The 25,203-nt window shown below is 44.1% G+C and overlaps 1 protein-coding gene across 5 annotated transcripts in view; it reads right to left on the bottom strand.

The window, feature by feature from the left end:
• The window catches only part of BOD1L1 (biorientation of chromosomes in cell division 1 like 1), a 425,195-nt gene that overhangs the window by 196,927 nt on the left and 203,065 nt on the right, over positions 1-25,203 (bottom strand). For all 5 annotated transcript variants that reach the window (XM_033949017.1, XM_033949024.1, XM_033948998.1 and 2 more), the window contains one exon: positions 17,509-22,999. In XM_033949017.1, the coding sequence (XP_033804908.1) occupies positions 17,509-22,999 (5,491 nt within the window). The remainder of the gene's footprint in view (positions 1-17,508; positions 23,000-25,203) is intronic.

Genomic DNA, 25,203 nt, shown 5'->3' with positions numbered 1-25,203 from the left:
ACAGCTAAAACCTAAAATGGTTGCTGAAAGAGCAAAATGGACACTGACTAAAAACTGTCAGCTCTGAAAGACAGTTCTGCTTTCTTGAGAGCAAGGTCAAACAGAAGGCACAGCTGGAGAGAAAAACAATTCTAGTGAAAAAGGGAACTTGGCCCTATATTAGCAGGTTCAACTAATAGAAGTTTCACAAGAAAAAGGATGATGATGGGAAAGACCACCATATTGATGGATGCTGTGCAAGAAACAAGAGATGTAAGAGAGCTATCCACAGAGCTGAAAAGCCATTAGGCCCAGGTGCTCGAAAGAGGATCTTGATATATTAACAGGACATTTACTGGGAAATAAGATAGAATTAAACAAGAAAGGGCGTGGCACACAGTATTACTCATTATGCTAGCCAATCAATAAATTAATAAATGAGATAATAGATATGATTAACCAATGAAAATGTGAAATGCAACATGCACCAAGGTGGGCCAGAGCTGTAATAATCATATAAAAGGAAGCTCCGTGGACCATAGTTTCAGAACTCTTGAAGTTCTCCATCAGTCTAGCCAGCCTGGTGTATGGTCTATCACTCTGTATGCTGTGTGATTTATTCCTGCAAGCTATTGCTGATTGCTTATTAAATTCATATTATTTGAACCAGCATAAAGAGAGTCGAGTGGTCTATCAGTGGAGGACGTAATAGCCGGCTTTTCATCATGGAGAGGGGAGATGGGGGAGAGATAGAAGAAATAATGGATCTAAAAACAAGAGAGGGAGAGAGATGGTGGACAATGGGATTTAGGGAGGGAAGGAAAAGAAAGGGAGAGAAGTTGGACACAAGGGATGGTGTATGTGGTGGGGAGGATAGAGATACTGGATAGGAGGGTAGTTAGAAAGAGAAAGGGAGAGCTGGTGGGGAAGGAGGGAGAGATGCTGGATGAAAGGGTAGTTGAGAAAAGGAGAGATGGTGGATCTAGGAATGGTGGGGTCCATTGCTGCAGTTAGGGGAATATAGATGAAAAAAAGAAAAGATGCCAGATCTGCAGGAGAGGGAAGGACAGAAATGGAACATGGATGGTTACCACAAAGAAAGAAGAAAACAACAAATGGGCAAGAGACCCTGGCAAGAAAGTTATCAGAAAACGTTTGTTGCAGAGCCTGGGACCAACATGATTTGAAAAATGACCAGACAACAAAAGGTAGAAAAAATAATTTTATTTTCTGTTTTGTGATTACAATGTGTAAGATTTGAAATTTGTATCCTGCCAGAGCTGGTATTAGATCACAAACGTGAGCAAGGATTTAACACAGAGAGGAAAAGATTTTTTTGTTTTGTTTGTTTATACCACAGCACCAGTGTGGATAGTAGAGGGCAAAAGGGGGGGGAGGGGGGTGAAGAGGCTATACAATAAACCCACCAGGATGTTTGGAAAACACACCCAATTGGGCAGGAAAATCTAATCGAATCAAAAAATCGATTCAATAGGCTGAATTGAATCTAAATATTTTTTCCTGAATCGGGCAGCACTAGTATTTACTGACTTAACTTCCTTAGGATATTACATTACCTCATTATTTTCTAGGACACTCATTTTTGCACAATTATATCTGTGGTACTTACCCATCACAGGGTTTGCATACAAGGGGCCTATTTAGTAATTTGTTCTAAGGTTTTGCACCTAATATTATTTAACAGCCAAAAAGCACAGTTACATACTGTAACAGGTGTTATCAAGGGACACCAGGCAGTACAGTAGTGCTGCCCGATTCCAATCGGTTCACCGATTTACTTCGGGTGAATCGATTCGAATCGATTTAAATTAAAAAAAAAAATCAGCTTCCCGATTCGGACCCTCCCCTCTCGCCCCCTAAAGCAGGAGCGGCAGCGCTGCTGTACAGCTTCCCCCCTGGCCTCCCCGAAGGACTGTGCATTCCCCCACCCCCCTGGGAAGGCCTCCGTGCTCCCCCTGGCCTCTCCGCACCGTTTACCTTATAGCTGCAGCCTGCAGCAAAGATTGCGGTTACATGGTCTTTGCAAATTGCTTTGAGCTATTTCTTCCGCCACGATCCTGTCTCTGACGTCAGAGGAGGGGTGGGACTGCAGCAGATGAAACAGCTCAAAGCACTTTGCAAAGACGCTTCAACTGCGATCTTCATTGCAGGCTGCATCTATAAGGTAAACGGTGAGGGGAGGCCAGAGGAACACGGAGGCCTACCCAGGGGAGGGGGTGCGCAGTCCTTCGGGGGGTGGGACGGCCTTGGGGGGTGCAGGCCTTCAAAGGGGGAACAGGCCTTTAGGGGGGTGCAGACCTTTAGGGGGGGATAAGCTTTCAAAGGGGAGACAAGCAAGGGATGGTGGCATAGGTCTTCAGGGGGGACAGACAGGCCTTCAGGGGGGGACAGGCCTTCAAAGGGGGGACAGGGCAGGGATGGTGGCATAGGCCTTCAGGGATGGGTAGACAGGCCTTCATGGAAAGTTGCAGGCCTTCAGGGGAGGGGGGCCCTGGTGTAGAAGTACACGGAGAGAGGGAGGGAGGGAAGGGGGGTTCAAAGAGACGTGCATATGCCGGACTTCAGATTACGGCGGAGGGGTGCTGGACCGCAGGAGGGCCTTCGGGGGGAGCAATGCCGGTTCTCATGGGGGAGGATAGAGCAGCGCCTCGGGGGGCGGGAACGTATCAAAGCGAGTTTCCATTATTTCCTATGGGGAAACTCGCTTTGATATACGAGTATTTTGGTTTACGAGCATGCTTCTGGAACAAATTATGCTCGTAAACCAAGGTACCACTGTATTCTCAGTGGACCATTAAAAAGGGATCAAGAGGTGACCCAGGGAACTACAGACCGGTAAGTCTGACCTCGGTTCCGGGGAAAATGGCGGAAGCGTTGATAAAAGATAGCATCGAGGAGCATCTAGAGAGGCATAAACCTATGAAAACAAGCCAACATGGCTTCTGCAAGGGAAGATCGTGCCTGACGAACTTATTGCACTTCTTCGAAGGAATTAACAAACAGATGGACAAAGGGGGACCCCATAGACATTGTATACTTAAGACTTCCAAAAAGCCTTTGACAAGGTACCCCATGAACGCCTACTTCGGAAACTAAAGAACCATGGGGTGGAAGGAGACGTACACAGATGGATCAGGAATTGGTTGGCGGGCAGGAAGCAGAGGGTAAGAGTGAAGGGCCACTACTCGGACTGGAGATAGGTCACGAGTGGTGTTCCACAGGGGTCGGTGCTTGGATCGCTGCTATTCAATGTATTTATAAATGATTTAGAAACAGGGACGAAGAGCGAAGTAATAAAATTTGCAGATGACACCAAGCTATTTAATGGAGCTAGGACTAAAGAGGACTGCGAAGATTTACAAAGGGACCAGAACAAACTAGGGGAGTGGGTGACGAGATGGCAGATGAAGTTCAATGTAGAGAAATGTAAAGTCCTACACGCAGGAAACAGAAACCCGAGGTACAGCTACACGATGGGAGGGCTGTTATTGTGTGAGAGTACCCAAGAAAGGGACTTGGGGGTAATAGTTGACATGACAATGAAGCCGTCGGCACAATGCGCAGCGGCTGCTAAGAAAGCGAATAGAATGCTAGAAATAATCAAGAAAGGTATTACAAGCAGAACGAAAGAAGTTATCCTGCCGTTGTATCGGGCGATGGTGCGCCTGCATCTGGAGTACTGCGTCCAATATTGGTCGCCGTACCTAAAGAAGGTTATAGAGAAACTCGAGAGGGTTCAGAAGAGAGCAACGCTTTTGATAAAAGGTATGGAAAACCTTTCATACACTGAAAGATTAGAGAGACTGGGGCTTTTTTCGCTGGAGAAGCGGAGACTTAGAGGGGATATGATAGAGACTTCCTAGATCATGAAAGTCATAGAGAAAGTGGAGAGGGACAGATTCTTCAAACTTTCAACAACTACAAGAACGAGAGGGCATTTGGAAAAATTAAAAGGGGACAGATTCAGAACTAATTCAGAACCTACAAACATCTTGGGAAAAGGGAGGCAAAAGAAGACTATCTGGCCAGATCTAAGGCTGTCAAAAAGGCAGTCAGGGAAGCCAAACTTCAAACAGAGGTAGATCTAGCACGGAACATTTAAAAAGGGGACAAATCCTTCTTTAGGTACATTAGCGACAGGAAGAGAAACAAAAATGGAATAGAACGCCTTAGGCAATCAGATGGAAACTACGCAGAATCTGATACTACCAAAGCAGAACTGCTAAACGAATACTTCTGCTCAGTATTCACCTGTGAAGCACCGGGAGATGGTCCGCAACTACAAATAAGAAACAGCCAAAATGACCTGTTTCGTGATTACGAGTTTACACCTAGTAATGTCTACCACGAACTTTCAAGACTCAAAGTAGACAAAGCCATGGGGCCAGACAATCTACACCCCAGGGTACTCAGAGAGCTGAGTGAAGTTCTGGCTGAACCACTATCCGTACTCTTCAATCTTTCCATGCGCACGGGAAAAGTACCCCTAGACTGGAAAACAGCTAACGTAATTCCACTCCACAAAAAGGGCTGCAGAACGGAGACAGGAAATTACAGACCGGTGAGTCTTACATCCATAGTGTGCAAACTCATGGAAACACTGATCAAACAGGAACTTGACAAAATTCTAGACAAAGAAAATTTACGTGATCCACATCAACACGGATTTACCAGGGGAAGGTCCTGCCAATCTAATCTGATTGACTTCTTTGATTGGGTGACCAGTCATCTGGATGCCGGTGAGTCCCTTGACGTGATATATTTGGACTTCAGCAAAGCTTTTGATAGCGTCCCACACCGCAGGCTGTTGAACAAACTAAAATCGATGGGATTAGGGGATACATTCACAACATGGGTAAGGGATTGGCTAGATGGTAGGCTTCAAAGGGTGATGGTAAACGGTACCCCCTCCAAAACGTCAGCAGTGATGAGTGGAGTACCTCAGGGCTCCGTCTTAGGGCCGATTCTATTCAATTTATTCATAGGAGATTTGACCCAAGGACTTAGAGGAAAAGTATCACTGTTTGCCGACGATGCCAAACTATGCAACATAGTTGGCAAAAGCAGTGTGCCTGACTTTATGACGCAGGACCTAAGACAGCTTGAACAGTGGTCATCAACTTGGCAGCTGGGCTTCAATGCTAAAAAATGTAAAGTAATGCACCTAGGCAAAAAAAATCCACACAGAACTTACACACTAAATGGTGAAACCTTGTCCAGGACCACGGTGGAACGTGATTTAGGAGTGATCATTAGCGATGATATGAAGGCTGCCAATCAAGTAGAGAAGGCTTCGTCCAAGGCAAGACAAATGATGGGCTGTATCCGTAGGGGTTTTGTCAGCAGAAAACCTGAAGTCATAATGCCACTGTACAGATCTATGGTGAGACCTCATCTCGAGTATTGTGTTCAATTCTGGAGACCTCACTACCGAAAAGATGTGTTGAGAATTGAGTCGGTTCAGCGAATGGCTACCAGGATGGTTTTGGGGCTCAGGGAACTCACGTATGAAGAAAGGTTAAAAAAACTGCGGATGTACTCACTGGAGGAGCGAAGAGAGAGAGGGGACATGATTGAGACCTTTAAGTATATTACTGGGCATATAGAGGTGAAAGATGATATCTTCAGTCTTACAGGGCCCTCGGTAACCAGAGGACACTCGCTGAAAATCAGGGGAGGAAAATTTCAGGGTGATGCTAGGAAGTACTTCTTCACTGAAAGGGTGGTAGATCATTGGAACGAGCTGCCTCAGCGGGTGATTGAGGCCAGCAGCGTGTTAGATTTCAAGAGAAAATGGGATATTCATGTGGGATCTCTAGGAGAGTAAGAATCAGGGAGTGGGTCATTGGTATGGGAAGACTCGATGGGCTATGGCTCTTTTCTGCCGTCAATTTCTATGTTTCTAATGACAGGAAATTCTTCTTCACCCAACGGGTGGTGGACACCTGGAACGCGCTTCCAGAGGGCGTGATAGGGCAGAGTACGGTATTGGAGTTCAAAGAGGAATTGGACAATTTATTGAAGGAAAAGGGGATAGAAGGATATAGATAGAGGGCTACTATACAGGTCCTGGACCTGATGGGCCGCCGCGTGAGCGGACTGATAGGCATGATGGACCTCTGGTCTGACCCAGCAGAGGCACGGCTTATGTTCTTATGTGAATACTGGGGTTCCCCCAGGGGTTTGTGCTAAGACCACTGCTTTTTAACATATTTATCAATTATTTAGAGATGGGAATAACTAGTGAGATGTTTAAATTTGCTGATGACATTCAAAGTTGTTAAATCGCAAGAGATAATAAAATGGCAGATGGTGTTTAATGTGAGCAAATGCAAAGTGATGCATGTGGGAAAAAGGAACCCAAACCATAGCGACGTGAAGCAGGGTTCAACGTTAGAAGTCACCGCCTAAGAAAAGGATCTAGGTGTTATCATTGAGAATATGTTGAAACCCTCAGCTTAGTGTGCAGTGGTAGCTAAGAAAGCAAATTGAGTGTTAGAAATTATCAGGAAAGGAACAGAAAACAAAGATGAGAATGTTAAAATGCCTTTGTATCGTTCCATGATGCGGCCACACCTCAAATACTGTGTGGTCGCCGTAACTCAAAAAAGATATAGCGGACTTAGAAAAGGTATAGAGAAAGTTGATGAAAATGGTAAAAGAGATAGACAATTTCCCTATGAGGAAAGGTTATAGCGGCTAGGGCTCTTCAGTCTGGAGAAGAGATGCTTCAGTGAGATATGACAAAGTATCATTGATTAAATCCCTCTATCTTGAGCCTTTAACAAGTGTTAAGATAAATGGGAGATATTTTAATACATTTGAGCTTCAGAGTCACCAGACGCGGGTGCCCATTGTCATCCCTGCTTTTCGCCTTGGTGATTGAAGCATTTGTGCAGAAGATTAGACAGGGAGGAGGTAGGTTTAGAAATAGAGGATAGACAACTTAAAATTGCATTATTTCCTCATATTTTTTAATGAAGAAAGCCACATGGGAGGGGCTAGCTACTACAAGTCAGATGAATATGGCTTTGTATCTGGATTTAAGGTCAATTTGATTAAAACTGAGATTCTGAATATCTCAGAATCTGATCAACAAATGTTTCATCTAAAGAAACATTTCCTATTTTGTTAGGTACCTATAGCAATTAAATACTTGGAAATCCACCTGGGGACTGATTATCAGAAACTATACAATTGAAATTTCAAGCCTCTGCTGTCCAAACTAAATCAGGATCTAGAGAAGTGGGGCAAATTATTTCTGTCATGGGTGGGGAGAATTGATGCAGTCAAAATAATGGTGTTGTCCAAATTTTATATTTTTTTCAAGCTCTTCCTATTTTTATACTACCTAAACAATTTCAAAAGTGGCATGGGAAATTTTTCATTTTATTTGGAGTAGGCTGGAAATTCTAAATTGGGAAGGATGATGATGTTTTTAGCCAAACCTGGAGGAGGGTATGGGGATCCCAATTTGAAAAAGTATTATCAGGCATTGCAATAAAAAAGATTAGGTCCTTACCTTGTTAATATGTTTTCCAGTATATAGGAATGGTATGCTGAACCTTAGGGTTCTCTGTCCACTCTCGCAAGCATACTGCAGAAAGATGTCAATCTGAAATGTCCTCCTTCTCACAGGAATCTGTTGCCCCCTTCAGTTCATTCCAAAGCATGCAAGAGCTCTAGAGTAGAGAATGACACAGGGACAAATTTTTCATCATCCCCGCAGGAACTCAATTTCCCCGTCCCATCCATGTGAATTTTGTCGGTGTCCCTGCCCTCATTCCTGTAAGCTCTGTCTTAACTGCTCAAGCATTGAACACTTATGATTTTAAAGTGTTTGAGGCTTGTACAGATGAGGACAGAGCTTACAGGACTGGGTCAAGGTCAGGAAAAGAACTCACTGAGGTGGGAAAAAGAGTTCCCTCTGAGATGGGGAAATTTGTCCCCATGTCATTCTCTACTCTAGAGTAAAAGACAGGAGAAGGAGGGACACGGGGAACACCCTGAAACCAAGGTTCTGATCTGCTCATATAATGTTGTAACAGTCAATAATGAAACTATAATGCAGTGTTTCTCAACACGTAATACTCGTACCCTTATGGCTGCTTGTTGGGGGTACGTGGCATAGCCGCGGCAGAGAATATTCCCTGCCCACTCATCTGTCGAAGCTGCGCTGCCGCTGCTGGGGATCCCTCCTTGCTGCCTGACCCACCTGCTAAAAGGGTCTGTCGGGAATCCCTGCCTGACCCCCCTCCCTCCTTCACGAAACTAACTCACAGGGCTTCCCTCCGATGTCAGAGCTGACGTCAGAGGAAAGCCTTCTGGGTCAGCAGGGTGGGGAGATTCCCAGTTACCTCCTTGCCGCACTTTCTCCTTCTGCCTTCAGTGGCTTGTTGGGGGGGACATGCAGCCGGCAGCAGTTCACACACTGCACGTAGCTAACCCAGAAACCTTCGACGTCACAGCTGACATTGGATGGAAGGCTTGTGGGTCAACCACGTGCAGCGTGTGAATCTCTGTCTGCGGCTTCCCCCAACAAGCCGCTGAAGGCAGGTGGAGCGAGTGTGGCTCGAACAAGTAAGGGGAGACAATCTTTCTGGAACAAAGGGAAGAAAGGAGGGGGGGGGAGAAGCGCAATACTAGAATCACGGCTGGAAAGTAGGGAGGGGGAGGGGGCACAAATTCGACTCAGAAGGGAGGTAACATGAATATGGGACACAGAAGGGAGTGAGAAATGGTGCACTAACTTGGGACATAGGAGGGAGGGAATAGAAAGGAAGAATTGTTGGGTATGAGTGTGTGAGTGAGAGGGAAAGAGATGGTGGCATGTGGGGAAAGGAAGAGGGAAAATGGGCAGAGAGAAAGAGGAGTGAGGTAGAAATGCATGGGGAAGATGTATTGGGCACCCCTGCTCTACATAGTAGTCCAAATCTCCCTTCTTTGTGATAGTAAAGGGATCAAAACTGAACTGTTATCTCCTGAATCTCTGTCTGACTGGCAATCTGAGTCAGGAAGGAGCTCCACTATCATGGAAGAAGTACTCAGAGGATCCCAACAGGAGTACATAGGTCACTCATCAGCGGACCTGAAAGGCGTAGTTTGGCCATGTGCATAAACCTGCTAGAGCAGATTAAGAACTCCGGGGTAAATGCCTTAGTGGGCAACTCTCCTTTCCCTTTAGAAGGGAGAAGATGCATCTTCTTGGACTGCAGGACATCTGTGCCCCAGGACATCTGGAACTATGCCCCAGAGACTGCGTGGGAACTAAATTTGAAGTTCCCACCTTCCTGCTTTAAGGTGTTCTGGAGTTTTGAGAACTTAGAAAAAAAAATATTGGGAACATCCAAGATGGCTGCTGCGGGTGCATTTTATCGCTAAAAAACAGCTTAAAATCACCTCAGAGCTGACCAAAAACTGCAAAAAGGAGAAATTAGGTTCTTAATTGCTAATTTTCTTTCTGTTAGCTTATAGACTAATAAAATACTTACGAATGGTTAATATGCCTCACTGCTAACAGCAGGAGCAGACTGAGATCAAACTTGTATATCAGTATAGCATGCCCCTCTTGTTACTTCAAGTTTACCGAATAACCAAGCAGAACCCAGGAAAGTACTTAACTGAAAAACAGTAAATGACACTCCAAACAGGAGTGTAAGAAAACAACAAACATCTTTAAACAACTGTTGGAGCATGTATAGAACTTGATCCTGGAAGTACAACATTCCCACAGATCACCAGCTAAGCTAGCTGAGCCATCGCCGCTGTTCTTAATTCTCCCCGGCACTAGAAAAATACTAGAACCCGTAGAAAAATTCAAAATCTGCATGTGAGCAAAAACCCGCAAACACCGCAGAAAGACAGACAGGGTGGGGGAACTATACCAGTCTACAAGCTAACAGAAAGAAAATTAGCAGGTAAGAACCTACTTTCTCCTTCTGTATCGCTTGGTAGACTGGTATAGTCCTTACGAATGGGACGTACCAAAGCAGTACCCATCAAGGGTGGGACCCCCGAAGGGCCGACACCAGAACACGTTCACTGAATACCGCGTCCAGACACGTGTGAACATCCACATGGTAGTGTCTGACAAAGGAATGCAGAGAAGACCAAACTGCAGCCTTGCAAATATCCATTGGAGGCACTAGAGAAGACTCAGCCCAAGAAGCTGCCTGACCCATAGTGGAGTGAGCCTTGAGAAAGTCGGGAACAGGCTTCTTCTTCAGAAGATAAGCGGAAGCAACAGTCTCCTTGATACAGCGCCATCTCCCTTATGAGGACCCGCTAAAAGGACAAAGAGATTATCTGATTTCCTGGGTCCTCTGCACATAAGAGTGAAGGACGCGACTGACATCCAACTTGAGCAGCTGTCTCTGCTCAGAAGAGCTCTCCCGACAACCCAACTCCGGGAGGGCTACAGATTGATTGACATAAAAAGGAGAAACCATTTTTGGCAGAAAGGAAGGAACAGGCCTCAAGACAATTCGCTTCCTAGAAAACTCCAAGAAGGAAGCCCTACAATTGAAAGCCTGCAGCTCAGAAACACATCTAGTTGAAGTAATGGTCACCAAGAACACCGCTTTAAGAGTAAGGTCCTTCAAAGAGCAGTCGCCCAACGGTTTAAAAGGAGGGCGCACCAGAATGGAGGGAACCAGATTCAGATCCCAAGATGGAACAGAGGGTCATACGGGAGGTCTGAGCAACTTGGCTGCTTGCAAGAAGCGAATCACATCAGGAATGGCAGTCAAACGCTGACCATTCAAGAACCCCCGAAAGGTTGACAAGGCCGCAAGCTGAATCTGGAGAGGAGACCAAACCAGTCCTCTATCCAGGCCATCCTGCAAGAACTCTAAGATGTTAGGCAGGGAAGCGTGAAAATAGACCACTCCACGCGCATCACACCACTCCTCAAATAGATGCCAAGCCCTCACGTAAGCCCGAGAGACAGAAAGCTTCCTGGACCCCAAGAGCATTGAGATCACTTTATCTGAATACTCCTTCTTACCTAGACGACCCCTTTCAAGAGCCAAACCTTAAGACATAAGGGACCCAGATCGAACATTGGAATGGGACCCTGAGTTAGAAGGTAGTCCAAGAGAGGCAGAGTAAGAGGATCCGCCACCAGATGACTCACCAGATCCACATACCACAGTCGTTGAGGCCAATCTGGAACCACAAGAACCACGAGGCCCGGAAGGCGAATTATGCAGAGAACTCTGCCCACTAATGGCCACAGAGAGAACACATACAACAGCACCTACGTTGGCCATGGTTGAACCAGAGCATCCAAGCCCTCGGCCTGACCATCTCTGCGACGAATGAACATAAGAACATAAGGAGTGTCTCTGCTAGGTCAAACCAGAGATCCATAATGCCCAGCAGCCCACTCACACGGCGGCCCATCAGGTCCAGGACCTGCATATTAATCCTCTATCTATACCCTTCAATCCCCTTTTCTTTCAGGAAAGCATCTAATCCTTTCTTGAAACCCAATACCGTACTCTGTCCTACCACACCCTTGGAAGCACATTCCAGGTGTCCACCACCCTCTGGGTGAAGAAGAACTTCCTAGCATTGGTTCTGACTCACTGATTTTAATTTATCCGAATGCCCTCTCGTTCTTGTAGTCTTCAAAGGTTTGAAGAATCTGTCCCTCTCCACTTTCTCTATGCTCTTTCATGATCTTGTAAGTCTCTATCATGGATGCAGAGAAGGCCTTTGATCGTGTAAAATGGACTTTCATGTATCAAGCAATGGATTGGTTTTGAATAGGACCCAGATTTATTCAAATGATTTAAACCTTGTATAGTTCCCCTTCTGCCAGATTATATATTAATAATACATTTTCAGAACATTTTTGTCTGAAGAGGGGAGTTATACAAGGATGTCCCTCATCTCCTTTGCTTTTTGATATTGTTTTGGAACCCTTGTTGTTGGCTATTCAGGCAAAGGAGATACAGGGAATTCCATATGCAGGTCGAGAATATAAGGTTTCGGCCTATGCAGATGATATTTTGCTTCATTTGAAGAATCCTGAACCTACCATCCCACATTTACTGGAATTGATTGATCGATTTGGTAAATTTTCTGGTTGCAAAATAAATTGGAGCAAATCAGAGGTTGTTCCTGTAAATGTGCATTGTGTAAAAGGCTTATTTGATCCATTCCCATTCCTTTGGAAAGAAGAGGGTATAAAATATTTGGGTATCACGATCCAAAGAACATTGGAAGATACGAAGACATTGAATGAAAAATCCTTATTATTGAAAATCAAAGAAATGTGTGAGCATTGGAACCCATTACATCTTTCTTGGTGGGGAAGAGTCCAAACCATCAAAATGATGATTTTGCCTGTAGTTTGCTACCAAATGAGTATGTTGCCAGTTTATTTTCAAGGGTCACTTTATAAAAAATTGAATGGGATTCTTACAAAATTTATTTGGCTGGGTAAACCGCTAGAATAGCCATGTAGGGGAATAATAATAAAAAAAAACCATCTAAGTCCCCTTTTGGCCTAGGCCCTAAACACTGAAAATAGAAGCAGGGGAAATGTCCATCCAAAATGAGAATGGCCTACCTCTACATTCAGCTGTTTAAACGCCCAGACCAGCACTATGTCTACACTTACAACACATTACCAATCAAAAAACAGCCTAAGTCCCAAACACCCAAAACAAGACATTTAGGCGAAGGAGGGGCCAGTCCTTTGCCTAAAAGCTGGATTTTGTAACCGGTGTCTGTCAAAAAGAACACCAGTTCCAGAATCCACATACACTCCCAGCAACAATTGCAGCAGGAGATATGGGCGGGGCCTTAGGCGCCTGGCCCAATCAGGCCCTAAGGCCCGCCATTCAGCAGATGGCAGGCCTGCCGGACGGACGGGCTTGGGAACCGTCCGTCTGTCCAACAGATTTTAGGTAAGGGGGGTGTCGGTGGGGCGGTCGGGGTTTTTGGCATTGACACTTGTGGCCATCAGGTCCTTGAGGGCCTGACCCCAAGACTGCACTATCAAATGAAAGGCCACGGGGCTTAGACACCACTCTCCGGAATTTAGCACGTGACAACTTAGGAAGTCCGCCTGAACATTCTCCACTACAGCTTTGTGGGATGCTGAGATCTCTTGAAGGTGCGACTCCACCCAGACCATGAGCAGAGTCACCTCCTGTGCCACCAAAGTGCTCCTGGTGCCCCCCCTGATGATTGACATAGGCCACCACTGACTTGCCCATCAGAAAGGACTGGAAGGCTAGCAACGCCAGATGGATAGCTCTGGTATCCAAAACATTAATTGACCAATAAGCCTCTTCTGTGAACCAGGTGCCCTGAGCCCCCCCAACCGAGAAGACTGGCATCTGTGAGCAGCACCATTCATTGCGGCTGATCCAGATTCGTCCCTTGTATAAGATGGGGGGTCTGAAGCCACCAGTGAAGACTGCCCCGAGCTAACCCCGAAAGCGGAACAGGGTGATCTAGACTATGCCTCTGAGATGACCACCTCCGAAGAAGAGCATACTGAAGAGGATGTATGTGGGTCCACGACCACCTCACTACATCGAGGGAGGCCACCATTGACCCCAAAACTTGGAGGAAATCCTGCGCCTGAGGACACCAGCACACCATAAGCAGGTGAATTTGAGATTACAATTTGCTCACACGAGCCTCCGGAAGGAAGACCTTCCTCAAGGAGGTGTCGAACAGGACCCCAAGCTATTCCAGGCGCTGAACTGGAGACAACTGGCTCTTTGCAAGGTTGAATACCTATCCCAGCGACTGCAGAAACTCCACCACCCGAGCCGTAACCTGAGAGCTCTCCTGGAATGACTTGGCTTGAATCAACCAGTCGTCCAGATAAGGATGAACAAGAATGACCTCTTTGCACAACGCTGCCGTGATGACCACCATCACCTTGGTGAACGTCCACGGAGCTGTGGCCAGACCAAAGGGAAGTTCACAGAACTGATAGTGTTGCCACAAGATCGCAAAACGCAGGAAGCGATGATGGGAGGCACGAATAAGAATGTGTAAGTAGGCCTCGGTCAGATCTAGAGGTCAGAAACTTCCTCGGCTGAACCATCAGAATCACAGACCGCAGAGTTTCCATGCGGAAGGAAGGCACGTGAAGAGCCCTGTTGACCCCCTTCAAATCCAGGATGGGTCAAAAGGTCCCTTCTTTCTTTGGTACCACAAAGTAAATCGAGTACCAACCTGTGCCCCACTTCAGCGGGGGAACTGGAACCACTGCGTGAAGATCCAACAATCTCTGAAGGGTTTGGCGAAAGGTCTGCTGCTTCCATGCCACCTGCGAGGGAGAAGCAAGAAAACGGTCTGGCAAGCACCGGGCGAACATAGAGATCCCGGATCACTTCCGGAACCCACTGATCGGATGTGATGTCTGCCCACTAAGTATAAAAGTCTCTCAATTGGGCACATACCGGAACCAAGATGGGTGCTGGCAAGGAGTCGTTGTGCAGGACGGGCAGCAGGATACCCGACAAGGGCGCTGCCTGCACCCCAGCGGGCCCCACGAAAGGACTGCATACACTGGAAGAACCTGCCTCTTGAGAGCCCAGGAGACTGAAAAGAAGCAGCCCCTTGACCGGAGCAGAAACGGTAGAAATCACGCCCATGAGCAGCGCCTCCTCGAGCCAGCGGCCTAGGCCTATCCTCAGGCAAACGAGGCACTTTAGAATCAGTGAATCTGAAACTACTTGTCCAAGTCCTCACCAAACAAGAAAGATCATTTAAAAGGAAACTTCATCAACTTAGCTTTGGATGCCAAAGGCACCAACCATACACGAAGCCACAAAGTATGGCGTGCTGCCACTCCTAAGGCCAGAGACTTGGCAGAAGTTCGCAAGAGGTCATACATGGCATCCGAGAGATAAGAGGCACCCAATTCAATTTTGACAACTTTTTGACTTAGCAAGTCCCAATTCTCAGATTTATCAGCAAGTACATGCTAGACCCAACAAAAACATGCCTGAGCCACCAGCCCGCCACACATAGCAGACTGGACCGACAGAGCTGTCACATCAAAACTCTGTTTAAGGAGGGACTCCAACTTACACTGCTCCGGGTCCTTCAAGGCCGCACCACCCTCAACAGGCATGGTATGCTGCTTAGAGATGGCCGAGACCACCGCATCCACTACAGGCGACTTTAGAGTATCCATATCCCCTTCCGGAATGGGATACAGGCGGGCCATGGAGCGCGCAAAGTGAAAAGGGGCTTCCGGCACCTGCCACTGTGCGTGCATGATGTCCCAAATATCCTGATGCATAGGAAAAGAGCGGGAATCAGAGTGAATCCCCTTAAGCAAGGGGTCCACCGTACATGGGGACTCTGACACGGGGTCCTCAAAATACAAAACCGAGGAGACCTGAAGGATTAACTCATGGAACTCTTCCCGCTGAAAAATGAGCAGCACAGACGCATCTTCGTCGGCTGGGGGGTGCTCGAACCCCTCGCTGACGGAATCCGCCCCCCCCAAGAGGATCCTGGAATTCTCCCCAGCGGTCCAGCTCCTCATCAATCACCTCATGCTCTTCTGGGGAAAAAATCCCCATCTAAGAGACCCTCGGATGTTTGGATAAGTAGAGGGGGCAAAACCGCCGCTGTGTGGGGCCGCATCAGAGAAGACATTGAGGGTAAGCCCCCTCCCTCCCCGAGATCCCCAGAGTGGACACGGAACCTCCTGTCGCCAGCACATAAGTTTTAGAAAGTGCTAATATAAATTCAGGGGGAAAGACTCCCGGCAGCCCCAAGGGACTCCCTGCCTCAGCAGAGGACCCTGACATACCTTGCCTCTGTATTTCTAGAACAGGGGGAAGGTCACCTGAGGTAACTAAAATGAATGAGGAGGTTCCCGCCGAAATTGGACCTGAAACCGCTAAAATCAGAGCTCCTGCGGCTTATTGTGTCTGAAAAGCCTGGGACTTTCCTGACGCTGAGGCTGAGGAACCGACCAACGCAAAAAGGGAATCCCTAGCTGAACCGGCGTAAGGGAATCCTGTGCTCCCTGACTGTTGGCGGCTGGGGAACCCTCGTGTGGGCTTCGGGGGAAGCCCGGGCTTCCCCACAATCCAAAGCCGAACCGCGAGGCACATGCGGCAGGGTACCCTGGCCGCTGGCATCCGCTGCCAATGAGGCTTCCCTACCGCTCCAGCCTGCACAACGCTTGCACACCAGTACCTCACACTTGGAGTACAAGGAGCACTTTTTCCCTTTAAAAGAGCTCATTGTGCTGAAAACCGCCCTAGCTGTAAAGAAAGTGCCAGTTAGTTGAGAAAAAACACAGAAAAAAGGCAGTTATAAAGGGAAATGAGCCCTTTAGACTAGCACACCTCAGGATTTTTTTCTTATTTCTTTTTACTTAGTCAGAATAGACTCCATGGCTCTCAAAGCTGGAGGGGTGACCAACCAGGGGGCCAGGCCACCTGCTGAGGCCCATTCAAAAATATAAGGAGGTGGAAGAAGTTGGGGGGAGGGACCCAGCACGAGACCCGCCGGGTTTAACACCCCCAAGGTTGGACGGATCCCCAAATAGAACCTGCCCAAGCTCTATCCGGCACAAAAAGGGGAACCAGGAGTCCACAAACAAAAGGTCCAACAGTGCTAAGAGGGGAGCTGAAAAGCCTTACCCCCTGCTACCGGAGACTGAGGAAAACTGGAGTAGAAAGAGGGGCATGCTATACTGATATACAAGCTTGATCTCAGTCTCCACCTACTGGTAGCAGTGAGGCATATTACCCATTCGTAAGGACTATACCAGTCTACCAAGCGATACAGAAATAGGATTTTAGGGGAGGGGGACCAAGGCTCTAGCTGTAGAAACAGTTAAAAACAGTTTCTGAAAACACCTCCCCCCACAATTTTTCCCACAGGCTGTCACAGCCTTACAGACCATGTGCTGGGGAAATGGTGGTGCTGCTGCCTGCTTTAGCTCTTCTCAAGTGTAAGGTGTAACTGATCTAGGAGAGGCTCTCAGCTTCTAGTCACTCAGCCACTTTGCCAGGAGCTTTGGGCTACCAGTTGGACTTCCATGGATTGAACCTCAACTCCCCCCCTCCAGACCTCGACCTCATGAAAAAAGGGGGGGTGAGGGGAACGAAACACTGCCAGCACAATGAGTCCCCTGAAGGAACGTTAGTGCCTATACAGCCTGCAGTCCAGCCCTTGACCAAAGAGGCTAAAGCAAAAAAAAAAAATGCAAGACTATTGCAAAATAAAAAATAAATAAACAGAACAGATCAGAAGACACCTTTCATGCTTGCCTGCAGAAAAAGAAACTGAAGGGAGAAGCAGAGACCGGGGGGAGGGAGGAGATATTCAAAAGTTGTGATTGACATCTTTCGGCAGTATGCTCACAAGAGTGCATCAAGTAATGTATGTTTCAGCATACCATCCCTATTGTACTAGAAATTAGCAATGATATATATATATATATATATATTGTTTCTATAGCAAGCTTATGCCTTTAACAATAAGTTAATAGGAAGTAAATCTCACCCAAGCTAGTTGCCATGATTTCTTGATCAAAATCTTGAAATCCAGTTTCTTGATTAGTTTTAACAACCATGTTCTGTGTATATTGATGGTCACATTCTTCATTATGAGAAACAGGATCACTGCTTCCTGACTTAGGTTCTGAAATGAACTGATTAGACTCCATGATAGCAGACACATTCTCAAGTGCAGATGGTAAAGAAAAACTTGCAATATTATGAGATGACTCCGATAATTCATGGTCAAGTGATTTCGTCTGGATGATTTGGGCTTCTGTAGATTCTTTGGAAAATATAACACAAATATCTTTGGTGTCTTGAATACTTTCTTCATCTATTTTAAAATCAGCATTCACATCTGTTAAGGAAATCCCCTTAGTGACTGGAACAAACATAGACTGTTCAATGTCAACCAATGTTGCTGGATTTTTAGTCTCTTCTTCAGTTTTAACTTCTATACTAAGTTCAGCTTCTATTAATGTTCTTTCATCCACATTACCATCTTTCTTTTCATTAACAACACATGTCTCTGTCCTTACAGACATTAATGTACTCTCATATTTTTCTTCTTCTACAAGATGTACAGATGTTATTATTTTTTCACTATCTGCAACATGTAGAGAGTTCTCAGCTTTTTTTTCTGAGCCTGAAATAGTGAGTTTGTTCTCATTTTCCTCTATGGGCACAATGAACCTGGGACTCTCATATGTTTCCTCTGCTGAATGTATATCTTGCTCTGAGACTTGCACAGTTAGATTGGGTTTTGTCACAAGCTCAGTGCTTACATTAACTGCAGAATTATTTGTTGTTTCTTCTGCACTTGTATCAATTATACTAAATGCAGCATCATTATCTATATCAGAGATAGCATCCATAAATACTTCCCCTGCACTTGTGACAATCAAAGTTCCTTCATTTTCTTTTTTATCAGTACTAGCATAGACTGCACCACTTTTACCTTCTTCTGTACCAGCAGAAACCACTGTATTCTGAGAATTTTCTTCTGTGCCAATGCAAATCAAAGAATCTTCATTGCCTGTGCCAGAACTCGTTACAATATCTTCACCTTCTTCTTCTTTAGTACCTGTGCTAGTTATAACACCCTCATCATCATCTATATCTTTTCTGATTAAAGTATCACAACTTCCTTCTACAGCTGGTACGTCTGTAAAGTCTTCACCTTCTTTTCCTGAGCACACTGCAAATACTACATCATGTTCTGAATCTGCACCCATCAGGGTACTCTCACTTTCTTCTTCAGTTATGCCTGTACTGGTCACAGTACCATCTCCTTCATCCGGTCTTGCATTAGTAACTTCTTCATTATCCAGTTCTGCATCTGTGCTAGACATAGCATTACTTGTGTTTTCAATACATGCACCATGTACAGCACCATCAATACTACTTTCTTCCACAACAGCACCAGTTACAATACCTTGACTGCACTGTTCTGCATCTGTATTAAAACCAGTAGCGTCACCTGTCGAATAGTCTGCATTTACCCAAGTCACAATACCACTGACAGATTTTTCTGGGCTTGCACATGTCACTTTGTTTTCAAATTCTGATGAATCTTCACTGGTCATGGAAGCATCACACATTTCTACACCAGCACTAGTTACAGCACCATCACTATCCACTTCACCTACACCATTAACAAATTCTTGTTTACTTCCACTAGCGAATGTTACAGGCTTTTCTTCAGAGCCTGCACTGCTTACAGCATCTTCTTTTTCTTCTGTTTGTTCACTAATTATAAGGTCTTCGGTTTTAATTGCAATTGCTATAGCTTTACTTTCGTTTTCTGCATCCATCATAGTACATTCATTTTCTCCATTAACATATGTGCTGGTCATGGGAATACTACTGTCTCCTGAACATGTGCCAGTAACCAAAGCCCCATATTCCTTAGCAGATGCAACCACCAAGCACTCAGTAACATCTGCTTCTGTAGTGGCACTGGAATTTTTATAATTTTCTGCACATACCAAGAACTTATGCATTCCTGTACAAATAAGCATATCCATATTTTCTTCTCCTGTACTTGAAGTGGTTGTTGAATCCTCTGTTTCTTTCTGAGTATGTTCTATGGTCCCTTCACATAGCTCTTTATGAAGGTTAATATTCATCACAGTGTCTGAAGATGTTGCTGTTTCTTCACCTTCATTTTGGGAGCTCACAGCTAATTCACCTTTTCCTTTTGGTGTATCAGTGGATGTCAAAATACTTGAAGAGCTTGCTGCATCCTCACCGTTCTTTCCTGATATATCTTCTTGTATGTTACTGTCTATCACCGTGCTTGAAGAAGATGCTGATGCCTCATGATCTTTTTCTGAAAACATTAGGACAGATTCTTCTTTATTTTCTTCACAGCCACTGTCCATCATAGTGCTTGAAGAGGTGGCAATGTTCTCATTTTCCTCCTCTTTGCATAGGAAAATGCTAACAACTTTCTCTAATGTTTTGATATCCATTATACTGCTTGAAGAAGTTGCTGTATTTTCATTTTCCTTTTCTGCACCTTTCTCTTTTATACTTCTGTCCATCAGAGTGCCTGAGGAGGTAGCTTCCTCATCTTCCTTTCCAAAGCAAATTATGTTTCTCTCATGTTCTTCACCTGTGCAACTGTCCCAAACACTACTTTCAACTTCATTATTTGTACTGGTGTCTATCATAGAATCCGTGTCTTTTTCTACGTCTGACATTATGTACACAATAGTGTCTTCATGTTTTTCAGGATCTGGCTGCATCAAGAAGTCTAGCGTTTCTTTTGTACTACTATCCAATATAAATCTCTCACCTCCCTCTATACTGTTGCAAACAAGTATTTTTTCATTTTTTTCTTCATTGTCAATGAAAATAGTATCCCCATTTGCTACATCAGCTTCATTTTCAATTATGTCTTTACTTTGTTCCTCTGGTGTAACAACTTTGAGACTATCTTCTTCTGTATCTATACTTTTTACTGTACAATGGCTATCATCTACTACACACATTCCAGTTACTAAGCTATCTTTTCTTCCATCAGCATCAATATAAGCAATTTGTTCTACACTTTCATTTTCTTTTGTTCCTCTGTCTTCATCTATGCATATTGCTGGCTCACCTTCTTTCACTGTTGCCACCACAGATATCTCATCTTTTGTATGTGCCACATCAAAGACAGTTTCTGTCTGTGGATCAGCAAATTTTTCAGTTTCACTATAAGTTTCTACATTAATGCTCAAAGTACTAGTATCGACCTCTGTAGCCTGAGTTCCAATCATGACATTTTCATCACATTTTTCTATACTAGTGTCCATGATATTCTCATGCTCCTCTGCACTAAAAATGGACATTATACTTTCATTCTGTATCACAGCAGGAAGCTGTATGTTATCACACAAGTTAATGGTCTCATTTAAACAAATATTTTCTAAGTTATCATGTTCCTCTCTAGATATGTTAGCTGTGGAGTCTCTGACTTCCGAAGAATACTTATGAATGGAGTGCTCAGCATCCTCCCCTTGTGCAGAAAAGTCCATTGAAGGAGAAACATGTTCTTTACTAGGACTGTTAATATTTTGAGATTCTATATCAATTGCGTTATCATGCACAATAATGCCACTAAAGGGGTTAAGTAAAATTCTGCTGCATGCTTCACTGGTATTATCCTGTTTAGTAAGTTCTATTTCTCCTGGAGAATCTCTGGAATCATTACATAAGATGTCAACAGCAGTTTCCTTTGCAAAGATAATATTTTCATGTTCAGAATTTGTGAGAACTGAGACTGGAAGCTCTAATCTAGAATTGTATTCACATTCTTTGATATCACTTATATCACTTGTGATGCCTGTAGTTTTGTCTCTTGAAACTTCTTGGTCCTTTTCAGTACTTTCAGAATTATTTTCCTTTTGTGCACTATCACATTTTTTTGTTTCCAATTCAAAACCATGTGTAATTTCCTGAGTTTCTGCATCATCCTCTATTGGTTCTGCTGCTTTTTCACAGTTAAATGAATCATCCCCAGCTCTACTTTGCATTAGCTGGTCCGTAACTATGTCATTTGGGAATATTTCCATTTCTAATTTTGCCTCTTTCTTAGATATATCTGAACAGGGTTCCTTTCTGTTTTCACAAAGCCTCTTAATTGATTTTTTATTCCAAGATAAGTTATTACCTTGCAGTTTTCCTTGATTATCTTCCATTTCTTTTACAGTTTTTTCTTCCAATTTATCTTCTTTCTTTTTTATTTCTTTACTGCTATGTTTTGAGCTTTTGTTTCTGTGACTTTCTGCTGATATTTTTCTATCTGATTTATTAGAGCTTAGCTCTCTGTCACTTCTAAATCTTTCTTTTACTTTATCTCCAGTCTGTTGTTTTACCTTTTGACTAATTTCTTTTATTGGCTGTACAACACTTTCAAGTTCTGAATCCACACTTTCTTCAAATAATTTATCTTCATTTTTCAATTTATGCTGTCTATCTGTGTCAGTTTCTTCTGTGCTTTTATCTTTATCAGGTTTCTGACTCAACTCCGGGAACTCTGATTCCACAGATTTTGATTGTTTACTATGAAATTTTGATTTGTTTTTAGATAAAATTTTCTCATCTGAAAAGCTCTTGACTCTTCGTCTGTCTCTGTGAACACTATCTTCTTGTCTGGAATTACTATCTGAATTAGTTAACTCTGTTTCATATTTATCATCTGTACAATTTTCAGTCTTTCTCTGAGATGAAGCCATATGCTGCTTTACAGTTCCATGATACTCTCTCAGTGTTTTAGGATCGTTTGATCGCTTGGACTTGTGTTCTAGTTTTGATTTTTCAGTTGAAAGATATCGTTCTTTCCTGCTGCTTTCTTTACGTAAACCTTCATCAGTTTTTAAGACTTGTTCGGAAACTGTTTTTCCATCTTTGCTAGATATTATTGATTTTCTTTCACTCCTATGTTTACTTCTTCTGTCACTCTTATCTTCTGAAGAGGCCTTACTTTGCTGGCTGTGTTTCTGCAAATTCTCTTCTCCTTTTGAACCTCGTTCAGAAAACTGAAGTTCATGTTCACTTGCTGTTTTTTGTACACTCTCTGTCCTGTATTTATGTTTTGATGAGAATTTGTCTTCTGGGAAAGTTCTCTCTTTCTCACCTTTGTCTCTGTATAACTTGGTTTCTTTCTTAAGACCACTCTTCAGGTTTGGGGTTTCTGTATCAATGCTATCTTTCTTGAGGTGTTTATCAGTTTTAGACCCACTTCTCTGCCTCTGTGATTCTTCAGGGTTTGCTTCTAGCTTCTCAGGCTGTTTTCTTGCTTCTCGTGTTTCATGGTCTTGAACTAAACCTTCCATTAGCAAAGAGCTAGAGGTCTTCTTCTTTTGCTCTCTCTCCACTTTGGCATCACATTTAGTATCTTCAGTCAAATGCGTTGGTTCAGAAAATCTTCTTGAAGGTTTACTGGTTTCACTTTTAACAAGAATATGTTTCAGCTCCTTTGAGTGTGATGATGATTTTTCATATACCTGCGGTGAAACAAAATAGTTTTTTTAAAAAATACTATCAACATCCCAGTCTGTACCACATGCAAAAGGCACACTTAATATATGCATTGCTGATATTCTGGTTGCTGGGGCCATCCTTAAAGTCATATTGAATCACTATGACAACAAAACAATTGTGAAGTCAGCCCAGTTATATCTAAGTAAATTCTAATGCCAATTACACATAACACAAAGATACATCAAAATATTTATGTTTGCTTTTCTATCATATCCAATTTTCAGTACTGCTTTCATCTTTTCAAAACATAAAAAAAATATTTTATTCATTACACTAACAGGATGACATATAACAGCTTGAAGTTCTGATTTTTAATTGTCTACAATATCATCATCTTTTCAACATACAGTCCTGTTTTGATGAATTATCTTGTTTTTGAGAACCACTTTGTCTGTTCGAGATCACTGCTTTCCAGTATGTAAGTCTGACTTTACTCTAAATTGTTTGCTAACACTACTGTCCCTCAGTCATGCACACTTCTCAGGCCTGGAGATTTTTTTTTCCAGGAGAATGCTTGCCTTTTATTCAACCTACCTTTTGTTTTTGCCTTAATTGTTTCTTTACTATTTAACATTGTAGTTCTCCCCTCTTACTCTAATGTTTTAAGTAAGTTGTTTTTTTGTCTTGTCTAGTGTTCTTAAATGTATTGGTTATTGCAAAGTTACCCAAATTTTAGATTTGCCTAGAAACCATGTAGAGGCGATTTATCAAATTTTAAATAAACTGGTAAGAGTTATTCCTGGTGGAATTCTGCGTGACTGTGCAGTGCAAAATTTCCACAAAATCCCCCTGTCATGCAGAATTTTTATATCATGATCGTAGCAGTAACTATCCCTCTCAGGCTGAGGAGCAAATTGTTTTCCTCATCTCCCCTGGTGCCAGGAGTGGTCCACCCAGTTTGGGCTCAGGTCTACTCAGCAGTATGAATCTACTAAATAGTGCCAGTGTGATAAAGCAAGCTGGGCTCCCACAGTCCTTCATCTCCCTTTATGAAGCATCACTTCAACAGGTCCTGGCAGCTAAGTTCCCTCTAAGTGGAGCACATAAGCAATCGCTTATACACCTTACATGGTTGTTACACTCACAAAAATACTGACCCAACCTTCAAACAAAATTAAATTATAAAATATTAATTAAACTAAACTATATCAATTATCATATGTGTGATTTTTTTGTGCTATATACAGAATTGTACTGCTAATACTGGGCTCAAAAATTGTTGGTTTTTAGAACTTGTCACTTACATGAAAAGAAATCTGGATGGACCCAGCCACTCCTTAGAAGAAACACTGCCTGGCAGTGGTAGTGATTCCCACACGCTGCCTGTCACTAACCTGGAAGCCTCTCTACTGCCGTGTTCTGCCCCCTATCACAACTTCCTATTTCTGTCCAGGCATGATACGGCAGAGGAGAAGCTTCCAGGTTAACAGCAGGCAGCTTGTGAAAATTGCTGCCATTGCCAGGACCCACTGAAATGATGCTTTAGGGAGAGAGACGTGAGGGGAAGGAAAGATGCTGCATGTGGGGAGGGGGAAAGGGGAGAGAGGAAGAATTATTGGATATGAGCAAAGGAGAGGAAGGGAGACATGCAGCAAAGAGGTGAGGGGGTATGAAATGAAAACTCGCTTATGATGTGGAGAGAAGGGATAGATGCATGGAGAAGGAGAAATGGTGGACACAGTGGTATAGGGAAGGGAGAGATAGTGTATGGGGAGAGAGGAAGAAATTTTGCACCTGATGGTGGAGGGGTGGAAGGGAGAGATGCTGCATGAAGGTAGCTAGAGATGTTTGACCCAGGACACAAGGAAGGGGAGAAAGAGATAGTATAGAATAATGAGAAAGAAACAAAAAAGCACAGTTACTTACCGTAACAGGTGTTATCCAGGGACAGCAGGCAGATATTCTTGACTGATGGGTGACGGCACCGACGGAGCCCCGGTACGGACAATTTTAGAGTGATTGCACTCTAAGAACTTTTAGAAAGTTCTAGCTCGGCCGCACCGCGCACGCGTGAGTGCCTTCCCGCCCGACAGAGGCGCGCGGTCCCTCAGTTAGTATAAGCCAGCTAAGAAGCCAACCCGGGGAGGTGGGTGGGACGCAAGAATATCTGCCTGCTGTCCCTGGATAACACCTGTTACGGTAAGTAACTGTGCTTTATCCCAGGACA

The sequence above is a fragment of the Geotrypetes seraphini genome, chromosome 1, assembly GCF_902459505.1.
Source record: "Geotrypetes seraphini chromosome 1, aGeoSer1.1, whole genome shotgun sequence".
NCBI classification, from domain to species: domain Eukaryota; kingdom Metazoa; phylum Chordata; class Amphibia; order Gymnophiona; family Dermophiidae; genus Geotrypetes; species Geotrypetes seraphini.
Note: the sequence above shows the minus strand (reverse complement) of the source record. Positions and strands in the feature narration are given on the sequence as shown.